The sequence below is a fragment of the Urocitellus parryii genome, chromosome 10 (genome assembly GCF_045843805.1).
Source record: "Urocitellus parryii isolate mUroPar1 chromosome 10, mUroPar1.hap1, whole genome shotgun sequence".
NCBI lineage: Eukaryota > Metazoa > Chordata > Mammalia > Rodentia > Sciuridae > Urocitellus > Urocitellus parryii.
Genome location: NC_135540.1, coordinates 47,382,666 through 47,408,783, shown reverse-complemented (window position 1 = coordinate 47,408,783; position 26,118 = coordinate 47,382,666). Strand labels below are relative to the sequence as shown.

The following is a 26,118-nucleotide window of genomic DNA, read 5'->3' as shown; positions in this document are numbered from 1 at the left end:
ACACTTAACAGAAGTTATATTAGTAAAATCATTTTTACTTAAGTATCTCAGGACCAATGTTGACATTTTGCCTAAAACAAAACTGAGACAAAAATTCTGAAGTGATGAGGTTTAAGTTTACAGGGTTAGCCCAAGTTTTCTACTATCGCCTACATAAACATCTTTTTTAAATACAGAAAATACTTTGATGAAATAAATATCTAACCACTAATCAATCAGAATTGATGTTATTATGATTTATATTATTTGTTTCAAGGTCTAAGAAATACAGTGTTAATGTGCATAAGTGGATAGCTCTTTGAAATGTGAGCTTCAATGGCCATGATAATTCTTTGGAACTCTCATTTCTTCAGTATAGAAACTCTGGACTTCACCTTAACATGAACTGTGTCATTTTAGAGGCTAATAAACAATGTTTCCAAGGAAACCGACCTCTGCTGCAGTTCACTCTCAGGGAAAATGCCAGTGGATGCTAACTTTTCTGGGTTTCTAGAAGCCTCCATGAGTAACAGAATTCTAGTCCTTTCTCCTGAGAATATTGTTCCTCTGTTTAGGTCATGATGTTTATCCATTCATACTCTCTGCTTCCTTTAAATATATTCTCTTTCAAGTAGCATCTTCTGCTGAAATGGAAGCCCATCCATGCTGAAATTCAGAGCTTTCTTATATATAAAAGAAAAACACTGCAAGAGTATTATCAGTATTCTGAATATGCTTTCAGAAAAATTTGAGTACCAAATGTGGCAGATCAGGGAATCCATTGTGGGAACACATACCATCCCACTTGGCTTTAGTGAGAAATGTTGTCAAGTTAAACATCACCATAGTTGACTTCAAAACACATGTGTGACCTGATGCATTCTAAAACATGATTCCCTTACCACATCGCAGAGAGTTCATATACATTATCTCACTTTTAATATGTGAGGCTGCAGTGGGTCTTGCCCCTTTATAGATTTTAGGTTTCCTCATGCCCACATCTCCTCTTATCTTGCCTACAAGCAAGAAAAAAGCAGCCCAGGGGTTACTCATTAGCAACTCCTTGTCTTGGGAGGAGCAATTCCCTGGAGGTGTAGGTAACCTTGGTAACCAGTTGAGAAGGGGGGGGGGGGAGTGCTCTGGAGATGTGAGCATTTTATTTCTTTTCTTTGAATTAGCCCCATTTTAGAGACTCCAACATCTATCCTCTACTCTGACTACCTGCCCTTTGTCACTGTCTCAGTGGGTGTGGCTCAAGGACAGATAACTCTGCCTAGGATGAGGAAGAAAGTTAATCTGGTTTCCCCAGAGATGAGGAAGAGGGGAGAGATTAGGGAGGAGCAAGGAGAGGGAAAGAGAAAGAAACATGTCTCTTTTAAAAAAATAAGCCACGGTGGCAGAGCCACAAAGGCTATATTCAAAGCATAAAGTGGACCACTGTTGCAAATTTAGTTTCAAAACATTACTTGAATTTGAACCATGTGAAATGCAGATTGGAAAGCATTATAATATTCCTCTGCTTAGAAAGCTCTGAGAAATTCTTATTACCCAAGATTAAGTTAAAGCCCTTAGCACCTCTGTAACACCCCCTACGGGGCTTGATGTGCCCATCCTCTCTAGCTCAGTTTTTGAACCACTTAATAATGGATGTTCTCTAAACTTCAGGCACCCTCTTTCCTCACTGAGTCCTAGCCCTTTTGCAAGAATGAGGAGAGGGTCCCTTGCTCCCCTTTGTGATTCTCCCCTCCCCTCCTGGCCATCATGATCACCACATACTATCAATGTATCACCAACACATCAATCCTATATTATGGTAATTACTCATTAAACAAAGTCACTTTTTAACTTTTTTGCTTATTTTTTATTTTAAAACTGTGTCTATTAACAAGAAATGAACAAAAAGTTGAAAATGAGTACAGCATTCATAGATGTATAAAGCCATATGAAGATTCATCTTTCTTCTTCTCAGTTCTTCACTGGTTTATGCTCTGCAATTCCACTAAGACTTCTTTGACTGTCCTAGTTTTCAATGGTCTTTTCTTTCTAATTTTGCAAAATTATATGTTTTACTGACATACACTGTTTCTTGGTGCTTTAAACTACTATTTAATGTTTAACTACATTATGCATGATTGGAAATAGAAAAATAATACAAAATAATTTTAAGTGATTCTTGATACAACCACTGTTGGTATTTGGTGTTTTTCCTTTCGGCTATTTGTTCTCCAGGTGTGTGTGTATTTCACCTGCTTGAACCATTACATCATTATTTGCATCATTATTATAACTGTTACTGAAATCATAGTGTTATTGAAGCTTTTTCACATTGTCTATTCCTGATTAGAACTTGAAGGGAGCTATTAATAACTGTAATAATTTTCACATGAATTGATTCACATGATTTCTAGCAGATAGTGGAAGGTAAATAAAAGCTCATTTAACAAAATACCTGTACTTCTCATGCTTGTACTTTCTAGCCAAGGTTTCTAGGGAGTTGCTGTACCTTTTGCAAACTAGTAAAAGATTGTGAAGAGAGGCTGTGAGGGCAATCACATTGTGCCAGCCTCTTTCAGAGCACAGCCCCGAATTTGTTCTCCTTGTACGACTCTGGCACTATTTATTACTGCCATGACCATGCATGTAACATCCACAGAATCCCCCAAAGACATTTTCCTGAGCACTGTCAGATAAAAGCTGGAGCAAAATGAAGATATTTATCCAAAAAGTTGGAGATGTTCATCTATATTGTTTTATAGAGTGTGGCTGACATTGATGCTTGATTCTGCCTGAAGGATACTGGTGATGTGAAATACATTAGTCATAAATTCAGTGATATGTAAAAAACATGCTTGGGGTCTCTTGGCTTCCCATCATCCTAGGTTAATATATTTATCACTGGTAGATGGTAGAATATCACTGCAATTTTGAGTAAGGTTGCCTGAGCTGCCCTATATGTCACCAATGTGTTTGTGTTGGTCTGTAAATTCATTTTCCCAAAACTCTCAGTGAATTATTTAGACAGAAGGACCCTAGAATTTCTTCCTGATAAAATGGCACTTTGGATGGATGACATGGGTTTGCTCAGGCAAAGCCAGCTCATATAACAAGCCAAAATCAATGATAAATTCCCCAGGGTGTCTCTGTTGTTATGGTCTCCCAATTGACATCTCCCTTTCCAGCGAGTTAGTTAACACTGCTCCTTTAGGGTGAAAATGGATGATGGTCAAAGAAAGCTCATAAATCTTGGTGAATAATTTCCAGGCAATACCAAGAGGCAAATTGTGGCTGTAATGACAACCTTGCAGGAGAACTGAACTTTCCTTAACAAAAACAAAAAACAAAAGAAAACAAGCCAAGAAACCCTATTTTCATCTTTAGCCACTCTCAGAGCACATAGATCAAAACCTATCTTCTGTTCTTAGGTGAACACTCTGCACAAGGAAAAAGCAAGAACTGACAGCTTGATGAATCCTCCTTACACCTGGGCAATAAATATGTAAGTTTCCTAATTCCACTCACTCTGCTACTCATTAATATCTGTTATCTTAGCCTGCTGCACCTTAGATTATTGCCAAAGACTTTAAAACCTGAGAAGTTAATGGTTTGTGTCAGTGAAATCATCATTGTCTATTTGTTTCAAAACAATCTCTAAGAAAAGTTGCCAGAAAAATTAATGTCTTGATGGTTGTAGAAGATTTTTCCAATTTACCTACCTATCTATGGAATGACACAATTCATTCTTCCTGCCTGTTGATAATATTTCCTTATAAATGCAGTCTGTGCCTACCTGGGCCAGTAAACATATGCTAACAATGGTAGTTAGACAAGATTCTATAGCTTACTGATCACTCACAGGACCCAAATGACAATGCTTGAAAATTTGTAGTTTATTGCCAGAAAAGGATACAGTATAGGAGCTGCATTAAAGATATGCATCACAGTCATAGGCTGGCTCAGGGTCAAGAATGCACAGAAGCTGGGTAGAAGTCCAATTGCCTTCCCTCTGTAGGGACCATACCAGCATGCACTTTCTCTCTCAATCCAGGAATTATGAATTTTCACACAAAACATATCAAACAAGGTGATGAAAAATACAGTGTAAGTTGGGGTTTCTCATGCACAACTGATCATGCAGATATATTGGGCATATTTTTGCTTTATAATCAACTGAATGACTTGATCCAGTGCAATGCAGATACTTTTCTTGTTTTAGTAAAATAGCTCAGGTCAATTTCGGGGCTGCTCTGGAATTGCTCAATATGGGCTTGTCTTAAACTTTCCTAGAAGCAGGTCAGGAGATTTTCTTCTGATGTTAATTTAATTGCTATAAGAAGCAATAATTACATGCTGTTATGATTAACATTTGATGCTTTATAGAACCTAGAGAAGAATGTATGATTTGGAATAAATAATTTTAACAAATAAAAAGAACTAATATTTACATGCTCAGATCTGGCCTCAGTACAGTGATAGTCACTCTGGTAAAGTGTCTGGCATAAAGAACATGATTGATGTGTTCACTGCTTCTGTCAACTACCCACCTACTAATATGGTGTCATTACAGACACTTAGCAATTGCTTGTTGAAGAATAGGTGCCTTCCTCAGGAGCTCTGAGTATAGCAGAATACAGAGATAGAGATTTCTATCCAAATGCACACATCATTATTAGAATTTCATCTCTTTATAGCCAGTAATTAGATGCAGATTAGAATGAAAGGAATTTGAGAATTTATCCATTCTTTTATAAACATGAACATTTTTAGGTGCCAAGTTTGAGAAGTGAGGTGTTGAAACATGTGGGTCAGCTCTCACTAATATATGGGAAATGCCCTTGCAGACCAGCTATGATTTCTTCACAACCCTGTGGCTAGTGAAGGGTTGCCTTCTTGATTATCAAAATGCTCAAAGTATAGAAACAAATTGTCCACCTTAAAGAAAGACAAACTCTGGTAAGCTGGAAAAGAAAAAGAAGGAAACTGTATATAGAAGCCAAGGCATAGTGCTGGCCCAAACAAATTTAATAAAAGAAACTATTGTCTAACTCCAATTCATTTCTTTTTTTTATTTTAAAAAATATTCCTAAAAACAGAAAGAATTTTCTCCAAAATCAGGGACAAACAAGGACATCCACTCTCACCGTTCCTATTCAATATAGTTCTTGAAACTCTAGCCAGAGCAATCAGACAAGAAAAAAAATATTAAAGGGATACAAATAGGAAAGGAAGTCAGATTGTCTCTGATTCCTGATTAGATTATTCTATATCTAGAAGATCTAAAAACTCTACCAGAAGGCTTCTAGAACTGATATAAATTTAGCAAAGTAGCATAATATAAGATCAAAATATGGGCATCAATAGCTTTCTTATACTCCAATAATGAATCTGATGAGAAAGAAATCAGGAAAACTACCCCCATTCACAATAACTTCAAACAAAAACAAACAAACAAAAACTTGGGAATAAATCTAAACAAGGAGGTGGAAAGACCTCTACAATGAAAACTATGGAATACTCAAGAAAGAAATGAAGAAAGACATCCCATGTTCTCAGATAGGAAGAATTAATATTATCAAAATGATCATACCACCAAAAGTGTTATACAGATTCAATGCAATCCCCATTCAAATAGCAATGACAATCTTCACAGAACTAGAGAAAATGTTGTAAAATTCATTTGAAAGAATAAAAAAAGAGTCAAAGCAATACTAAGCAAGAAGAGTGATGCTGGAGGCATCTCAATTATCTCAAATTATACTAGAGACCTATAGTAATAAACCACAGTGTTGTCATCCAAACAGATATGAAAATCAATGGAAAAGAATAGAAGAAACAGAGACAAACTCACATAGATAGTCATCTGATATTTGACAAAGATGCAATAAAATGTTTTGGAGAAAAGATAGCCTCTTTAACGACTGGTGCTGGGAAAACTGGATATTGATATGTAAAAGAATGAAACTAAATCCTATCTTTCACATTTCACAAAAATAAATCCAAAGTAGATCAAACACCTAGGAATTAAACCAGAAATTTTGCAACTGCTAAAAGAAAACACATGCTCAGTACTCCAACCTATTGGCACAGGCACTAACTTCCTTAACAAGACTCCTAATGCTAAATAAATAAAACCAAGAATCAATAAGTGAGATGCTATCAAATTAAAAAGCTTCTTCAGAGCAAAGGGAATAATTAAGGGTATGAAGAGAGAGCCTACACAATGGGAAAAAAATTTTTTCCAGCTACTACTTCAATAGGAGATTAATATCCAGAATATATAAAGGACTACAAAAACCTACACACACACACACACACACACACAGACACACACACACACAAACACACACACACAGAGCAATAAATGGTCAAAAGAACTAAACAGGCATTTCTCCAAAAAAGGGAATAAAAATAACCAACAAATATATGAAAAAAAATTTCAGTGTACATAACAATCAGAGAAATGCAAATTAAGTATGACTGCACATATGGGGCAATGCTCCATCACATACAACCAGAGAAATGAAAATTTGTACTCCATTTGTGTACAATGAATCAAAATGCATTTATTTGTGGGAGAAAAAGTGCACTCTACCTGATACATTGTACCTGTTGATGGACTGCAAATTTGCATCACCACTTTGGAAAGCAGTATGGAGATTACTGAAGACTAGGAATGGAGCCACCATAGGACTCAGCTATCTCACTCCTTGGTATTTGTTTTCATCAGCTTTTTTGCTGCTGTGATCAAAGTACCTGCCAACAACAATTTTAGAGGAGGATAAATTTATTTAGGGTTCACGGTTTCAGAGGTCTCAGTCCAAAGATGGCTTACTTTACTCCTTGGAGCCTAAGGTTGAGCAGAAAACCATGGTGGAAATGTGTGGCAAATGAAAGCTATTTAGGACATTACACTAGGAAGCAGGAAGAGAAAGAGAGGGAGGGAGAAAGAGGGAAAGAGGGAGAGGGGAAGAGAGTGATCCTCTCACCATGGACAAAATATAAAACCCAAAGGCACAGCCCCAATGACCCACCTCCTCCACCACATCTTAGTTGCCAATAGTCACGACCCAGTTAATCCCTATGAGGGGATTAATGCACTGATTAGGTTAAGACTCACATAATGCAATCATTTCATGTTCAAACTTTCCTATATTGTCTCACATGTAAGTTTTGGGATATACTTCATATCTAAACCATGACAATATTTATCCAAAAGAATTAAAATCAGCATGCATAATGATACAACCACATCAATATTTATAGCAGTGTAGTTCACAATAGCCAAGTTATGGAACCAGCCCAGATGTCTGACAACAGATGAATGGATAAAAGAAAATGTGGTCTATAAACACACTGAAATTTTACTCAGAATTAAGGAAGGATGAAATTATGGCATTGCTGGTAAATGGATGGACCTAGAAAACATCATGCTAACTGAAATAAGCCAGACTCAGAAAGTCAAGCGTCAAATGTTTTCTCTCATAGGCAGAAGCTGGAGCAAAATAAGGGGGAAATAGTGGGGGATTATTTCATGAAAATAGGAGGGAGATCAGTGGAATAGAGGAAGGGGACTGAGAGAGAAGGAGGAAAGATGGGAAAAAGGAGGAACTATGACATGAAATTGACCAAATTATGCTATGTACGTATATGAATATCCTACTGTGGATTTCACCTTTATGTTTGTTTGTAAAGCACACTAACTTAAAAACAATGAATAAGTAAAAGGAAGACCAGTAGAGGAGAGGAAGGGCATTAAGGAGAGGAGGGAAAGAGGAAGTTCCTCAGAGTGAAATAGAGCAAATCATATCTGATGCTCATATGATTATGTAAAAATGCACCAATGGGTTTTATTAGTGTAACTATAATACACTAATAAAAACATTAGAAATATTCCTGGATTCTGATTTTCAAAATCAAAGGTATATAATTTTTGTTGCTCCTCTGTGGCATTTTGAAATGATAGAACCATGTTCTAAACAGTAAAGATCAGATATTAATGGGAATAAACAGGTTGGACATCTGCCAATTCTACTGTCTATTTGTCTTAATTTTTCTTTAATGTATACTTCTATCACTATACTAGGAATTGAAGAACCAGTAAGTAATTACCTTCTAGGTTGTCAGCTAGAAGTCATAATCAAGAGACTGAGAATAAATAAGAACATATTCATCAGGCCTAGAGTATATAGGAAAGGAAGTTAAGAAACCTTTGAATATATATTCAAAAGCAAAAAATGATACCGAAATACTCACCTATGTTAAAAATTTCCATCTCAAAATAAGATTTTAGATATATTTAATGCTTTTTGCTTCATATATTGATCAGTTATTTTGTGCAGAGGATTTTACTCCATGTGATTTTGCAGGGCAAACAGGAATTACAAAATCTTTAGGAGCCATGGTCCTTGCCTTCTGCAAATCATTATCTACTGGGAGCATGAGATTTTGCACAATAAAAAAAGAAAACAATTGAGAAAAAAGTTAAAAGCTGTATGGGTATGATTGCTGCTGACTCATCAATTCAAACTTGTCCTAAAATCTCTGCTATTTTTACCTTCAATAGGAACCTTCAATAGGAAGGTTTATAGGGCTTTCAGAAAACATTACCTTTCACTGCAGGTTTCTTGCTATATTCAGGGACCATAATTTTGTTTAGAATAAGAAAGGGATGGGGCTGGGGTCGTGGTAGCACATTTGCCTAGCATGTGTGAGGCCCTGGGTTCGATTCTTAGCACCACATACACATAAATAAAATAAAGGCCCATCAACAACTAATTTTTAAAAAAGAATAAGAAAATGATTATTTTAATGTAAACTTATTATTTTAATGTAAACTTATTCTATATAATTCACTTTGGTCTCAATTATGAGAACAAAAGTGGTTCCACTCCCAGAATAGTAGGTACCACCCTTGAAATAACAACTTGTGCCAAAATAGCCTGTGGTAAGTTTTGAAGGCCCTTTGAATCAGAGGTGTGAAATAAAGTTACTATACGCATTTTTATACCTGCAGGAAAAATGTGTCTGTTTTCTTTTTCAGAGATGAATTCTCTTATGATAAGGAGTGGCATGGATGACCGCTCAAAGAGATCTTTTGCTCTACATAAAACTTCTGCTAAGACTAGAATTTCTAAATATAAATGTGGACCAGGCAAAGTACACTCCTTGATGCCAATAAGTGGTCTAAACAAACATGTTCACTGAGTGTGGGGTGTCGACATTAGTTAATGATACCTACTTGTGGGGAAAATGTTATAAAGAATTAAACATAAAAAATGAAATAGAGCAAAAAAATTAAGTAGGATTTATTGAGTCTGCTTGACTGATAATTTTTGAAAACATAATCTCCAGGATATACAAAGAACTCAAAAAACTTAATGCCAAGAAAACAAATAACCCAATCAATAAATGGGCAAAAAACTGAACAGATACCTTCACAGAAGAAGAAATACAATCTATCAACAAATATTTGAAAAAATGTTCAGCATCCCTAGCAATTAGATGAAAATCAAAACTACTCTAAGATTTTATCTCACTCAATTCAGAATGGCAATTATCAAGGATACAAGCAACAATAAATGTTGGCAAGGATGTGGGGGGAAAGGGTACACTCATACATTGCTGGTGGAACTGCAAATTGGTGCAACTACTATGGAAAGCAGAATTCCTCAGAAAACTTGGAATGGAACCACCATTTGACCCAGCTATCCCACTCCTTGGTTTATACTGAACAGATACTTTCACAAAAGAAGAAATACAATCAACAAATATTTGAAAAAAAATGTTCAGCATCTCTAGTAATTAGATGAAAATCAAAGGAATTAAAATCTGTATACTACAATAATGCAGCCACATCAATGTTTATAGCAGCTGAACTCACAATTTCTAAACTATGGAACCAACCTAGGTGTCCTTCAGCAGATGAATGGATAAAGAAATTGTGGTATATATACACAATGGAATATGACTCAACCTTAAAGAAGAATGAAATGATGGCATTTGCTAGTAAATGGACAGAGCTAGAGAATATCATGCTAAGCGAAATAAGCCAATCCCACAAAACCAAAGGCCAAATGTTTTCTCTGATATGTGGATCTAGTTCACAATAAGGGTGTGGGGGCTATGGAAGAATAGAGTTGCTTTAGATTAGATAGAGGGGAGTAAAGGAAGGGAAGTGTATATGGAGGAAGGAAGGATAGTAGAATGAATCAGGCATTATTACCCTATGTACGTATATGACTACTTGACCAATGTGAATGTACACCATGTACAACCTGAAGAATGAGAAACTATACTTCATTTATGTATGATGTGTCAAAATGCATTATAATGTCACATATAACTAATTAGAACAATTTTTGAAAAGAGAAAAAGGAAATTCAATGAAAAAGAGAGGAATTCTAATATATCATGACTTAAGACTTCCAAATACAAGAAATTACCATTAAAAAACCATAATACTACCCGTAGTGGTGGTGCACACCTGTAATACCAGCAACTCTGGTGGCTGAGGCAGGAGGATCACAAGTTCAAAGCCAGCTTCAGCAACTTAGGAAGGCCCTAAGTAACTTAGTGAATCCCTGTCTCAAAAAATAAAAAGAGCTGGGGATGGATGTGACCCAGTGGTTGAGCATCCTTGGGTTCAATACCTAGTACCTACCTACCCACTCCAACCCCCCAAAAAAGAAAAGAAAACTAATTTGGGATGATGTACATGGCCAATAGAAAGCTAATTGATGTCTTAAACATACAAAAGAAGTTTATATAAGTTGGGAAATAACAGAAAAATGAGCAAAGAACATGAATTGAATTCATAGACAAGGCAATAGAAATGGAAATATGAAACTATGAAGAGTTCCTGCACAACTAGTAATAAAAAAATATGAATTGAGAACAAAAAACTTTTTAACTTATACATTTATTTCAGCTTTTCTCTCCCCATTTTTTAAAAAATATACTCTGAAGCAAATCATTTCATATACTCTGTACTTTAAAGTGAAAATTGGACTAATCTTTTGAAAAGCAGGTGATAGTGTTCACTAAGCAACTTAAAGGTTCACAATTGTCACCTAGCAACTCATGTTGGGGAAAATTTTTATAAATAAATTATCTCAAATGTGAGTAAAGATTAATACACAAAGACTGATATCAAATAATTAGAAACGGCATCAATATCTAAGAACATGAAATTCATAAAATAAATTCTGCTTGGTCTTGACATTACAGAGCTATCAAAAGTAATCAAGACAATTTTTAATAGCATGCCAGATATAAAGAAATAATTTCACAACTGAATGGAGCGCAATCTGAATGCTCCATGAGCAGTTCTCTGCTGAGAGCACCCTCTGCCACCCGCCCACTACCTCACCAACAGGTCTCATCTCCCTGCTGCTCCAAGACCCCTACTAGACTGAGCCAGAAGGAACTTTCAGAGGAGTGAAGAGCTGAGCCACATGCAAAATCTAGCAGCTCCTATGAAGGTGGCATCACGTGGATCTTCGACCGTGGGGACTGTTAGCCACTTCTTTTTTTTTCTCCCAGATCCAATTCACAGTACTTCTGTGAATTTTCTAAATGGCACCCTGATAATGTAAGAGCATCTTTGTGAACTCCAAGAGGGTCTTAACATGTTTTTCAATTATTTTCCTTTCATTTTCAAAATGAAATAACAGACACTAAAAGAAAAACATCATGAGTAAAGATTTATTTTCCGATCCTACTCTATAACCTTGAATGAGTGTCTTGATAATGTTTTGCACTGGGTTCCACATCTATAAAACAAAGACAAAATGATCTTTTTTCCTATGTCATTGTGATTCTTTATATATGAAGTATTATCATTAGTGTTAAATCTACCTGATAGTTATCATAAAATAATCATTTATTAATTATAAAAATACAAGATTTTCAATATTTATGGTTGTGTAGAATCCACAGTGAGTCCTGTACATCATTATTGAAGCCAGCACACTCACTCCTAAAAGGATTAAAATGTGAAAGAAATAAAATACTGATATTAGCGCAGACATAGAAACTGACAGTATCAGCTAATGAAAAAAGTTATTAATGAAGCAAGATCCGCTCCTTGAAAAAAAAATTGTCAATGTGGAATACATGCTATTGAGATTCCAATTTGTTTCTATATAGATTGTAAATATTTGATAGAAAGTTTACAACAATAATCATGAGCCTTATCTTATTCATACGACTCCAAACATCTACCTAGGCAAACTGTGCTATAAACTGTGGCTTTACTTGGAAGCTCATCTACATAGGTATGGCTCAGTTTAACCCAATCTCACCAAGACCTCCTCTTGCCATCCTCATTGAGGTTATATAGTGACAGGGCACAGTAGCTGCATCCCCTTAGTGCCAGGGCACAGTGACTGTATCCCCTTTTGATAGGGCACAGTAAACACATCCCCTTAGTGTTAGGGCATAGACTTTATTCAGCAGAGGAGTATAATGACATTTGTGCTTGAGATTCACCACTACTTGGTGTGGAGTCTACTAATTCAAGAGGAGCTAGAGTGGAAGTAGAGAAGTCAAAGGTTATTGAAATATTTCATTGGAAAACAACAAGGACTTGAACCAGGGCTGCAGTTGTAGGAGAGCTGGAGATGAAGAGGCAGAACAAAATTGAGAGCTGCCTGAAAGATAAACATATCAAGATGTGGTGATGGATTGGATGTGGGTGGTGGAGAAAGAGGAAGAATAGAATTGTGGATGATGCACACACTTCCAGCCTGGGTGCCTGGATGAATCATGGAGGTAATAGCAAAGATTGGGATTATAACATGAAGGAAACAAAGATGGGGGACAATAGAGTGGTTTGCCATTCAGAAAGTTAGATTTGATGTACTTGTGAGACATTCAGTAACCATATTGTGAAATGTTGAATATTTCTTACCAAGGCATGGTCTTCACTGCCATCACTATTTCTACTTCACTGTATTGGAATCTGAGTTTCTGTTGTTGTTCTTGTTCACAGGCTTAATCTTCAGCTTCTATGCTCCAGAGGTGGAAAGGGAGAAAGTTCTGCAGAATCACTCCTGACCTCCGGTCTTGCTCTCCAGTCTGTATCAGTTGCCTGTCACGCAATAATTTGATAGAAACAAGAATTCTGGACCTCTCTTGTCCTTTGAGATGTAGAAAACCATATTCCTTCAATTTATGAGACATTTGTAGGAGAGCAAAATTTAGGAGGGACTTTTGTGTGCAGTGAACCTGGCAGCCCGGGTAGGTGGCTCCCTGAGGATATGTCCTTCCCTGAAATTTAAAGTTTCCAGAGGGTGACAGTTTTTATTCTTGGAAACTTTCCTACTTTCTTAATGTTCTTATATGACTTAGTGTTTGTATTTATTGTTTTCTACTGTGTTTATGCAGGGAATATTTGCAAGTGTCTTATTAAATATTAGGTAGAAATCATACCATGCTACCTTGTACAGATAGGTATTTTATTCATATTTTGAGATATTACTTTTAATAAATAATTGCTGCAACTCAACACACTAAAAAAATCACATAAAATGGTAATTATATTGTCCTTCTACAATTATGAATAATTTTGGATTGATTTCTTTAATAGAAAAACTCATTAGAATTTCAGAAAGGCATCTATAATAACCCGAGAAAGGGACAGAGAATTCATGTGTCAGACACTGCCTGGGAGAGAGAAGTTTGCCATTTCTTTGGTCTTTCTGTTTGAATGCACACTATGTGACAAGGATATAAGGGCATTTATGACATGCTGTCTTGCATTAATTAAGAATATAACAGGATCAAGATATTTTTCATTAATCTACTTGGTTGATAATATTTCTGTATTTTTTTTATTTCTTTTATAAATGTAAAGATTTATTCTGCGATCATTGCTAAAACTCTGCTTTGTAGAAAGCTGTCACATAAATACATAATTGGGATATTATTTTTCAGGGTATCACTTTCTTAAAAATCCCCATATGACTTTAGCTGCCTCCCCATCAGGAGCAAACCCTTCTGTTGAAAGCTGACTGATCGACCTTGACCATTTCCTGGACACATCAGATCAAAATGTCAAGTTGGATGAGGTTCTGTGAAAAGCTTTGGAACTAACAAGCTGCAGTTGTCAGCTTTTCACATCTATGATTTCTTAAGCTGATGTCAATGCTAAATTATCTTAATGATCCGAGGGCAATATGGTAGAGATGGAATGCCATGTATAAAACTGCCTTGAACTTTTTTCTTTGTTGCAATGTATTTGAAAACTTTGCACTCTAGGGATTGTATAATCATCTTGATTTTTAGCTCCCTGATATTTGAACTATTTCCAATCAAGGACACCAGGGAAGCATATCTATATTTCTGGTGGATTTCTCTTTATGTTTCTGTGAGAAGGAAGGGGACTAGAAAATAAGATGAGAAGGAAAAGAGGAAAGATCTCCATTCCATGTGCTTTTACTTAAGGCTGCCTTGTACATGTCTAATTCTAACTTAGGAATCTCTAAAGGAGTGACACATTTAGAGACTTCACAGTCACGGAGTGTTTGTCTTCACATGGAAAATAACCCAATGTCCATAGACTGCTCCAGTGAGCACCCCAGCAAAAGCCTGTCACAACAGAACATCTTACAAGGAAGCATTCTCTTCTACAGTTTAAATTACCACAAGTGATATGACTTCTAAAAAAAAAAAAAAAAAACATTTTCTAACTTTCATGACCATTATTAGAAAATGTTTACCAGAATCAGGAAGAAGGAAAGCTTTTTAATGGTCATGAAAGAATTAAATTCATCCCAATTCAAGAACTGTATACAATGAATATGTTTGATATTAATAACTAAAGCAGTGAGTCTTTAAAAAGGTCAAAGTGACAGGAGATTGAAGAATTTAGGGAGATATGCATAGGATACAATTTGTAGCATCATTTTCAAAGATAACCTCAAATGTTGGCATTTTTATAAACCAACTTAAACTTCTATTGAGATAGGATATTTTTGTTTGCTGGTCAAAATCGTCATTAATCAAATTCTTTTTTTCAAATTAGATGATCTACTTTTAATGCCTGACTTATTGTGAGCTTTTTAATCCAATATACAGTTCAAATGTTACTGCAACAAAGGAATATATGTATTTAGATCAAAGGCAAGACTTTCTATGAGATTGTTCTGCATGACAATATGAATATAATTTAAGTCTACCAATAGTTCGAACATAAACAAGAGCTAATTAACTGGCAGTGTTGTCAGCTGAGAATAAGTGGATGTTGGCTGACACACAAGCTATGATCAGCCAGCAGAGAAAGACTTCTAAATTCTCCTTGCTGAGCTGAAATATTTCATTACATATGGCTGACAAATCTGTTCTATTTCTTGTCTACATGCCACATTTAAGTTTGTAAGGACCAACATAGGACATAGTTGAAATTTTGATACTTTAACAATAAACACACTAGCCTTGTCTGATTTTTCTCAATTGAGTTTAATTTATTCTCATTAAGATTTTACGAGGCTCTGGGCCAGGGATGTAACTCAGTGGCAGAGCATATGCCTAGCATGTAAAGTCCTGGATTTAATCCTCAGAACTGGGGGAAAATAAACAAACAAACAAACAAATTAAAAACAACAATAACAACAAAAAAACATATCTTACTGGGCTCTAAAATGAAAACTGTTTGCTTTAAAAGTTGTATTTTGAGTAACTGTAAAGTCAGTTTTCTATTTCACCAGGTTCCAGTATCCATTGATTTGACCGATCTCTAATAAAAATTAATTGGAGAAAGAAAACTGTGTCTGTACTGAATATGTACAGATTCTTTTCTCATGTCATTATTTAGTAAATATATGATATAATAATTATATGGTATAATAACATTTACATTGTATTAGATATCATAGGTAAATCTGGAGTTGATTTAAATTATGGGGGAGGATATGTAGAGGTTGAATGCAAACACTACATAATTTTGTAAAAGACCTGAGCTCCATAGATATTGGAACCTATGCAGGATCCTGGAACCAATTCCCCATGGGTGACTAACGTTGTCTCAAGATTATGAAACTGTTTATGAGTGCTTGTCACCATAACAGATACCTGAGATAAATCGACTTACAAAGCAAAAGGGTATATTTGGGGGAACAGTTTTGGAGGTTCCAGCCCATGATTAATTGGCACCATTGCTTTGGGAGCCTGTGGCAAGGCAGCACATCACAGTGGAACAAAATCACTTCCTCATGGCCAGGAAGCTAGAGAGAGAGAAGAGCCTGGAGTCCCATAAACCTCTTCAAGGTCCACTCTACAGACCCCAAGGTCTCCCAGTAGGCCCTACATTTAAAGTTTATCACTTCCTCCCAATAGTACCAAGCTAAGGACCAATCTTATAACACATGGACCTTTCGGGGACACTCTGGTTCCAAATCATAGCAGTGCTAATATGAAAGATCTCCATAATTGTGAATAATTGAGCCTATAGTAGTTGCTTTGAATTGAAAATTTGGTATGGATTTCCCACTGAATTTTTCTTTAAAATTTTCCCAGAACACCAACAAAACATTTTGCATCCCATTAAATGAGTCTGTTTTGTCCTTTGTTCCAGAGGAAGTGTCTTGTAGGCTTGAATATGCCTGTTCCCTGCTCCAGGATACTTTTTAAAGGAAAAACTGTTTTGATAAATAATGAAAAAAAACATTCATCCCTCCATCAATATTAGATTCCTGACACTGAAGTCAGAAATTCTACCGAAGTCAAGATGTTCTGTTGGTGTTCTGGGGAAGTTTAATAATTTAGAGGTTATTAAGGACTTGTTTAACATTTAGAAATAATACAAACATAAGCCTATTTTCAATATCATAGATCATGCTTTCTTTAAAAAAAAAAAAGGAAAAAGAGTTCTACTAATGTAATAATAAGAAATGTCTCTAGTTCGCTAATACCAATCGAATATTCACTATGTGCCAAGTACTATGCTAAAAATTTCACAGTTACCATTTCAGTTTATCACAATAATCGCAAGAAATAATTCCTAATATTACTTTAGCAGCATCTCCATTTTAAAATGTGAAAATCAACTCAGAAACTTAAATAATTTTGTTGAAGTTTATGCAGCTAGTAAACAGAAAAAGATTTAGATTCCAACCTATTCCCCAATTCCCCAAACCCTGTTCTTCTTCACTATATTAATTAGCCTTCTAAGCCACAGTTTGCTTATCTACAGGAAGGAGTGAAAGCATAAAGCTGATGGTCATGATTAAAAACAGGGTACAGACTTACATAACCCTAATAACAATTAAAAAACAGAGCAACTATTTTTGACAGTGGACAACAGACAGGACTGAACTAGGATTCATTCATGAGCACAGAGTAACAAGAAAAGATGGGCCTTTCAAATCCCTGACTGGCACAGTCCAAACCAGCTGCATAGTTAGGTTAGAACCTGATAGTTGCTCTGAGCTGTGGTTGGAACAAGTGGGCTCCAGAGGCTGGAAATTGTGAAGCACAGAATCAGAATCACACAGGAAGAACCTACACAGAGAAAGGCTTCCAAAAACTCTGCATGTAGGAAACTATATCCGTTAATAATGGGAGAATAAACTATTAATATTCTTATGGTAAAACTCCATGAGGCCGGGAAAATTACAAGGAAAGAATGACTGGGGAGTTGTATGCTGTGAATTTCTAGGCCTCTTACAGAGCAGAAAAATATTCAAGATTTGAATTGAAAATCCTTAAATGATCCCAGAATGGTCATACCCTTAGTAGTATTAAAATATTGCTGGAGTAAAGACTCTAGATAAGCCCCAATCCAGCCTAAATGCAAGACTTAAAAGAATTACGCTGATCTACTAATGGCTTTCCAGAACCAAGTCTGACAATCATTTATAAAGACAACAAAATACAACATAGCACCTCAACAACGTGCAAGTCCAAATAGTATCATCTAATCTGAGTTATGTCATCTCCCAAAGAAATAAGTTGTGAACCACAACCATAAGAAAACATTAGTCAATAAAGATAGAAATGACAAAAAGAATGGTCATTTTACAACTAACATGTTGATAATAAAACGAATCACAGACCATTTAAAAAAAGAGAAAAGGAAAAAAACTGACTATGGGCAAATAGTTCTTTCTCATGAACACAAACACCCAAACCATTAACTAAATATTAGCAAGGCAAGTCCAGCAAATTTTTAAAATAATAAGGGAGATCAATTCTAGGAATTCAAGATCATCTAGGATTTGAACATCAATCATTGTAATTCAACATTTTAACAGAATAAAGGACTAAGTGTTATGCTTATCTATAAAGATGTAGAAAATACATTTGAATAAATTCATTATTTATTTATGATAAAAATCTCTATCACACTAGGACTAAAATGAACTTCTTTGATCTGATAAAGTATGTTTATGAAAATCCTATAGTTAATTCTTAAATAAATGGTAAAAATTTAAATTTTTTCCCCTTAAATTAGAAACATAGTAAGCATATAAGCTCTTACCGCTGGTATTCAGCACTATTCTTGGGGGACAACGGATATACTAGCCAGTGCGGTAATATAAAAAAAAGTACATGCAGTCTTGAAAGGAAATTGAAAAAAAAATCAGGAACATATTTTATAACATCTACCAAAAAATCTCCTAGAATTAATAACTGAATGTATTATAGTTGTAGGATAGAAACCAAAATACCAAGTTAATGGATGTCTTTTATAAACTAGTAATAAAAAACTAGAAATTGAAAATAAAGAATATTTCCTAAAAATAATGTCAAGAAATATAAAGTACTTAAGCATGAATTTTACAAAATAGGCTTATTCCTTGCTCACATAAAACTGTTAAACTTCTGAGAGAAATTAAAGAACAGTAGATCATGGACCAAAGGACTCGATATTACTAATATGTCATGTATACTTAATTGATCTGTTTTTATTACAATCCCAATGCAAATTCAGTATTCCTTTTTGTAGAAACTGATAAGGTTGTTCTAAACTTTGTGTGGAAATGCAAAAGACTTAGAATAGGTTTTTTTTTAAAAAAAAAAAAAGCATGCAGTTGGAGGATTCACACTTCCAGATTTAGAGATTTAGTATAATTTACAAAAAGAGTCATAATCTGGAAAAAAGAGATTCCAGAAATAAATATAAATACTTTCCCCCTATAATCATCCCCATACATGGCTGATTTTTGTTTTTACAAAGGAGCCATAAATACAAACAACAATAAATGTTAACAAGGATGTGGGGGGAAAAGGTACACTCATACACTGCTGGTGGAACTGCAAATTGGTGCAGCCAATATGGAAAGCAGTATGGAGATTTCTTGGAAAATTGGGAATGGAACCACCATTTGACCCAGCTATCCCCCTCCTTAGTCTATACCCAAAGGACTTAAAACAGCATACTACAGGGACACAGCCTCATCAATGTTTATAGCAACATAATTCACAATAGCTAAATTGTGGAACCAACCTAGATGCCCTTCAATAAATGAATGGATAAAATAAAAGTGTCATATATACACAATGGAATATTACTCAGCAATAAAAGAGAATAAAATCATGGCATTTTCAGGTAAATGGATGAAGTTAGAGAAGATAATGCTAAGTGAAGTTAGCCAATCCCTAAAACACAAATGCAAAATGTTTTCTCTGATATAAGAAGTCTGATTCATAATGGGGTAGGGAAGAGGAGCATGGGAGGAATAGAAGATCTCTAGATAGGACAGAGGGGTAGGAGGGGAAAGAAGGGGACAGAGGGTTAGAAATTCTAGTGGAATGTGATAAAAGTCATTATCCAAAGTACTTGTATGAAGACACGAATTGGTGTGAATATACTTTGTATACAACCAGAGATATGAAAAATTGTGCTCTATATGTGTAATAAAAATTGTAATGCATTCTGCTATCATATATAAATTTTAAGAAATTAATTTAAAAAAAGAATTCAGTGCAGAAAAGAGTCCTTTCAACAAATGGTCCTAGTACAATAAGACGGCTATGTGCTGGAGAGAAAAAAGCCTCAACACTTACACTAAACACAAAAATAACTCAAAATATGTCAAAAACCTTAACATTAAATCCAGATCTGTAAATTTGCCTTCTTTTGAGTCAGTAAAGATTTCCTAGATAGGACACAAAATGCCCAAACTAAAGACAAAATAATGACTCAAACTTTATCAAAACTAAACTCTTACCAAATATTTTTTTTAAAAAAACAACTAAAATCTTCTGGTGTTCAAATGATGACTAAAAATTTGAAAATGAAAGTCCAAAGAATAAAAGAAATTGTTTACATGAAATATGTCTCACAAATGACTTTCATCTAGAATGTGCATTGAACAAAACTTAAAAATAAGAAAATTGATTCACTGAAAAATAGGGGAAATATCTGAACAATTTACAAAACAAGGCATATGATTTGCCAAAACCACTGACACTTTAATTTCACTTGAAAAGACAATTCTATCATTTATTCTTCAGGAGAATGTAATTTTCAAACAACAATGAAATATACTACATATCCACAAAAATGGCCAAAATTATAAAGGACAGTATATCAAGCGTTGGTGGGAATATGGAGAAACTAGAACTTTTATACATTCTTAGTAGTAACATAAACCCTTAGAATCATTTAGAAAACAATTTGGCAGGTTTTTTTTTTCAATTAAGCAGATACATCTCATATATACATCATTCCTACTTTATTAATTTATTTAAAATAAATAAAAACATTCTGGCTGTGCAAATATTTATAATATTCATAGTAGCTCTAGTCATAATGGTGAAAATCTATAAACAAAAGGTGAATTGTGGTATAGTCATATAGAGGGATATCTTTTGGCAACAAAATAAACAAACAATTGTTATAAACACCAAAATGAATGAATCTCAAAAGCATTATTCTTTATGCCACAGAAAAGCCAGAGAGATTAGAATAAATGCTTCATAATTCCTTTCCATGCATGTTAGAAATCAGATGAGTGGCTGCCTGGAGCCCAGGATGGAGGGAATTATCAGGAAAGAAGCAGAGGGCAACTTTGGGGACAATGATGTTCTGCAGTTGGTAATGGTGTTGGTTTCATGGGTATATATATTTATATACATACTTGCCAAAACTCAAGCTATGCATTTAAAAATGGATGTATTTTATTAAGTATGCATATATCATTGACTTTGAAATATCAAATACTTCAGAAGGAGAGTCAGATAATAACTCTCTGTTACAGGCTGACCTGTTGCCTCCAAAATCCATGTGTTAAAGGCCTACCTCCTAGTACCCCAGAAGGTGTTTGTATTAGAGATCAGATCTTTGAAAACATAATTAAGAGTGAATGAGGTCACTGGGGGCGGGGGGAGAACTGACCCACTATCACTAGTGTCTCTTTATGAGAAGAGTAGACCGAACACACACACACACACACACACACACACACACACACACACACAGGACTACGTGAGGACACGGGCAGAAAGGAAGCCAAGGAAACAGGCCTCAGAATAAAACCAACCTAGATCCTGAATTTTGACAAAATAGATTTCTATTTGTTTAAGCTCTTCAGTCTGTGGTACTTTGTTAATAGTAGCCCCAACAAACAAAGACATTCCTACAATGTTATTGAGATAATTAAATGAGATTATAACTCTTAAGGACGCATGAAATCAACATTCTCCCTCCTTAGTTTTACCAGTGACTAGGAAAATCTAGATTCAAGATTAATTGGCAAGCCTGAGATTCCTCTCAGATGACTGGAAAATTTCCCAGAATCTTCTATTGTACTACTAGACTAGATCCATTTAAAATTCTAAGCATAATGGTTCTAGTACCACCTATGAATATAATCGAGCTTTTAGCTCACTTATAATGGGTAACAATGGTTTGATAAGCTGTTAAAATATTGAAATGTTTTCATACAGAATAGCACAGAAATGCATCCATAGTTATTTAGCAATACATAAACCCATTCCCTCCCCAGTTGCCCTCCTGGTCTCTCCCCTGAGACCCTCAGACTTCTCATGACACAACACTTAAAGGGGACACACCTGGCAAAAGTGAAAGGGTATGTTCTGATAAACCAAAGCCCTTTGCCACACTTTGGGTTAGGTACTCTGGACATCACTGGTGTCTCAAGGTGTGAGAAGGAAGACAATAAGAAAGGTGAGAAAGTGTTTTTTAAATTAGGAATTTGTTTAATATCTAGAAAATGTTCATTTTATTGACTAAATGTAAAACTTACTCTCTTTGATTTAAGCGCTCTTAATATAGGATAATGTTTGCAATGTTTTCAATTATAAAACCCACCTGTTCATCCAAATTTAGGGTAATGCATTCATTGGCCTTCCCCAGTATCAGGTGCTGTGGATATCTATATGTCCCCTCGCTTACAGATATTAGCCAAATCCACCGCCCCCCCCTGTGTCTGTGTGTGTGTGTGTGTGTGTGTGTGTGTGTGTGTGTATGTGTGTATATGTGTGTGTATATGTGAATTACAATAAAGAACAGAGGTTCTTTGACGTACTGGTCATATAGTATAAAAAGGACTCTTGCAATGCTGCAATATAATAGTGTTTTATTCATTTAAATTTGAAATGTAAGCACCATGCAGGATTTACAGCATTTGTCTTGGAACCAAAGCTAAAACAAAGGAGAAAATTATAAATAAAAACTATTAGCCACTGCATTGCCATTCTCATTGCAATGTCAGTGTTTAATCACCTCAAATAGCTTAGAAGATTGATGGTTTTGGAGGAAGCACCAGTGAGGTTTTCTCTGGCTTTGCAATAAAATCTACTGTGCTGAGTTCAGAGCCACTGTAGTGTGTGCTACAAGAGGCTGGTTTTAATCAATATCACTATTATCTAGGAATTATAGTTCAGAAATATGCTGAAGTTTACTTTGGCATCTTAGAACGATGTGCTCAGTCTCAGCTCCATCCTGTTGTGGTGATTTGGCCCACTCCTGAGGGTTAGCATGACTTTTTATTTCAAGAAAAGTTCTGACAGCTGAACTTCCCACTCTAGAGGTTCAGAGTACAGGGTAAGGAATTGAAATCAAACTATCTGGAAAGACAAGTGTGGGAAGTTCTCAAAGGTTGAAATTTTAAGAAATGTGCATGGGAGAAGAACAGAAATTGAGATCATCTCTTTATATCAAATGCTAGTAGTTATTATCTTCAGTATTATATCATCATTACCACCATGCATACTACTTCTTACTAACCCAAGGTATTGTTTTATGAAAAGGGATTACAAAAAGACATTATGAGCGATAATTTCCTCCAAAAGCTTATCATTTAGCATGAAAGATGAGGCATATAGTTTAAGAAGGAGGGCTTTTTGATTTACTGCTGATACGAGCAGGGGAATTGAAGTGATTAAATGTAAAACTAAAAGTGAGGTGGTGTTGCTTACTCTTCAAGCTGCATAGAGTACAGCACACAGGAAAGCAATACAAGGACCTCTGAGTTGATCAGACATGAGTTCAAGTCCAAGTCCCATCAGTTATCCTCTCAATTCTAAAACAGCCATATTAAAGTTTTGAGATTAAGTAAACTAATGCATTAAAATCATTTAACACAAGGAATAGCATATAAACCATGCCTGAAAAACAAAAAACTCAAAACAAAAAAAAATATTAAACATGGCAGAGAGGTAATATAGACAATAAAGTTGGAACTAAATAGAAGTCATAGTCTAGAAAAGTCTGGGCTGGGCTCTTTTTTCTATAGATACTAAAAAGACTCAATGTTTTCAGCTTAGTATCTTATTAAAATAAGAAATAGAAGAAGAAAGATACAACGGAAGACCTTTTCTATTTTTCTCTTTTAATGCAGAAAAGAAGGAAAAATGTAGTCAATATTTCCAAAAGTATACAAGTTTAGAATAGCCTCCATAGATGACATATTTAATGCCACAGAATTATATTTCCTTCTCTTGGCCTATTTTGGGACATCATTTTTTTAGCCAAAAATTAAGGAAGATCCTTTCTTCTTGCTGAGCCAATTTAAGTAATAAGATATATTTTTGTGAAACAGTAAAGGGTTCCCAGAAAATAGGAAATACAACAGATTTCTAGAAAAAAAAATTCCTTCATTTGCTATGCAGCTTAATGTTACTTAATAATCATATACCCACACTGGATTCACAAGTTTCAGTCAAATGAATATTTCTCCTTTAATTGTTTCAAAGGTCTCATATTTTCTGGAGTAGATTTTTAAGAATTAATTCATCCAGGATTAATGCTGACAGAACACTACATCTGTGCCTTGAAATGACCTGCACACTTCTTTTATAAGAAGATTATTGACAGCAATAAAAACCAATTACAATCTATACTTTCCCATTATGGGTGTTAGAAAGCAGATTTTCGTCTTCTCTAAAAGAAATTATCAAGTGTTATGTAAACAAAAATTCTCATGCAAGTGCAAGCAAAAATAACTTTAATGCATCTTGTACTGTCTTTATCACCTTAATCTCAAATTACATATTGGTATAGAATAACATAAGGCTAGTACATACCTACTACAATATATCAAGTCCATAAGAAGGAAACCTCAGCAAAATTGTACAAAGACCTCTGTGAAAATAAACATCATTAATAGGCTCTACAATTAATGCTTTTTAATCTCTTGTACTACTGTAACATGTTTTTATAGATTCTCAATTGTGGAATCATACTGCACACAGAATTTAAGGTTAAACCAAAAAAGTTAAAAATATTTGAGGATATTAAAAAAATAATAATGGTACCATCCAATGGAGCTATGGGAGGAAGGGGTGGAGGAGAGGTGCAAGACACAGTGGGTACGCTAAAGCCTTTGTTTTCTAAAAGAAACAAAAGATATTGTGTAAGTTAATGAAAAATAAAAAGATACACTCAATAATATTATTTAAACTTAAAAGAAAAACAATGAAAAACATTAAATAGTAATATAGGTTTATAACTTGAATGGTAAGAGGAGGGAAAGTATAAAATAGTGAGCTAAATTCTTTTTCATGCATAAAAGGGAGTTAATAGCTGTTACCTTAAGCAGTAATGAAAAAGATATATGCATATTATTTAGAACTATAGTGATGAGTCCCAGAAGAACTGAAAGCAGAAATAGTTAAGGTGATTATCCCTGGCTGGTAATCAGGAACAAGGGCAAAAGTAAATGGCAGCTTTGCTTTGGTTGTCAAAACCTCTACTATGTAAATACTACATATCTATCTTCCCTTTAAAAATATTACAAATGTACATGCAATTTTATTGTCTGTACATAATTAAAAACTAATAAAATCACAGCATCCTACATACATGGAGCAACACATAAAAATTTATGGAACACTGACAATTATAAGTAATTATGAGTTATGATCATGGAATTATAATTCCTTTTGCTACAGGAACCTGTGGATAGATTGGGTTGCTATAATTAAATTTCCTCCCTTCTTATAGATATGGTAACAGATTATTGGCTCCCACAAAGATAATTAGTGGAAAACATATGGAGAGTTTGTACATGGCCAAGTAAGGGCTTTAACACAGGTCTCTGACTTCTAGTTCAAAGTCATTCCACCAGAAAGGCTGGAACTTTTATTTTCCCTAGACCTCAATGATATAATAGCCCTCTATCCTCCTCTGGAATGTGAGCTTGACTGCTGGATTATCAAAAATCCTCATCAGTCTCTGAATTCCTGAAAGGAAATTTCCTATCCACATTTCATCTTCTTGAGAGGGAGAAAAAAAGTTTAATAGGTACATGTGACAGTGGACTTTTCATTTCTATGACAAAATAGCTGAGGTACCCAACACATATGATGGAAAACCTGTTTATTTGACTCACAGTTTCGGAGGTTGGCCTTGTCACATTGGGCCATTCGCACTAGAATACATCATGGTGGGAACATGTGGCAGGGGAAGACTGCCCATCTCATAGTGGTCAGAAAGCAAAAGAAAAAGAGGATGGGACCTGGGGGTACCACTCTTCCTTTCAACTTGCCCCCAGTGATCTAACCTCCTTCCTGTATGTCCCACCTCCCAACAGTGCCCCAAGTTGGTGATCAATTATTTAACATATGGGCCATTGGGAAACATTTCAAATCCAAATGACAGCATCACATATTTAGACATCTTTGTTATCAGATTTTGGAGGGCTAACAGAATGAAGTTCTATGTGTCCACTCACA

At 35.1% G+C, this 26,118-nt stretch overlaps 1 protein-coding gene across 1 annotated transcript in view; it reads left to right on the top strand.

Annotated features, from left to right (window-relative positions):
- Positions 1 to 15,728, top strand: part of Emcn (endomucin) — a 105,888-nt gene extending 90,160 nt beyond the window's left edge. Inside the window, exons 11-12 of the mRNA XM_026398132.2 lie at positions 3,402 to 3,475; positions 12,968 to 15,728. Coding sequence (XP_026253917.2) covers positions 3,402 to 3,436 — 35 coding nt within the window. The 3' untranslated portion in view covers positions 3,437 to 3,475; positions 12,968 to 15,728. The remainder of the gene's footprint in view (positions 1 to 3,401; positions 3,476 to 12,967) is intronic.
- Positions 15,729 to 26,118: the final 10,390 nt, after the last annotated feature.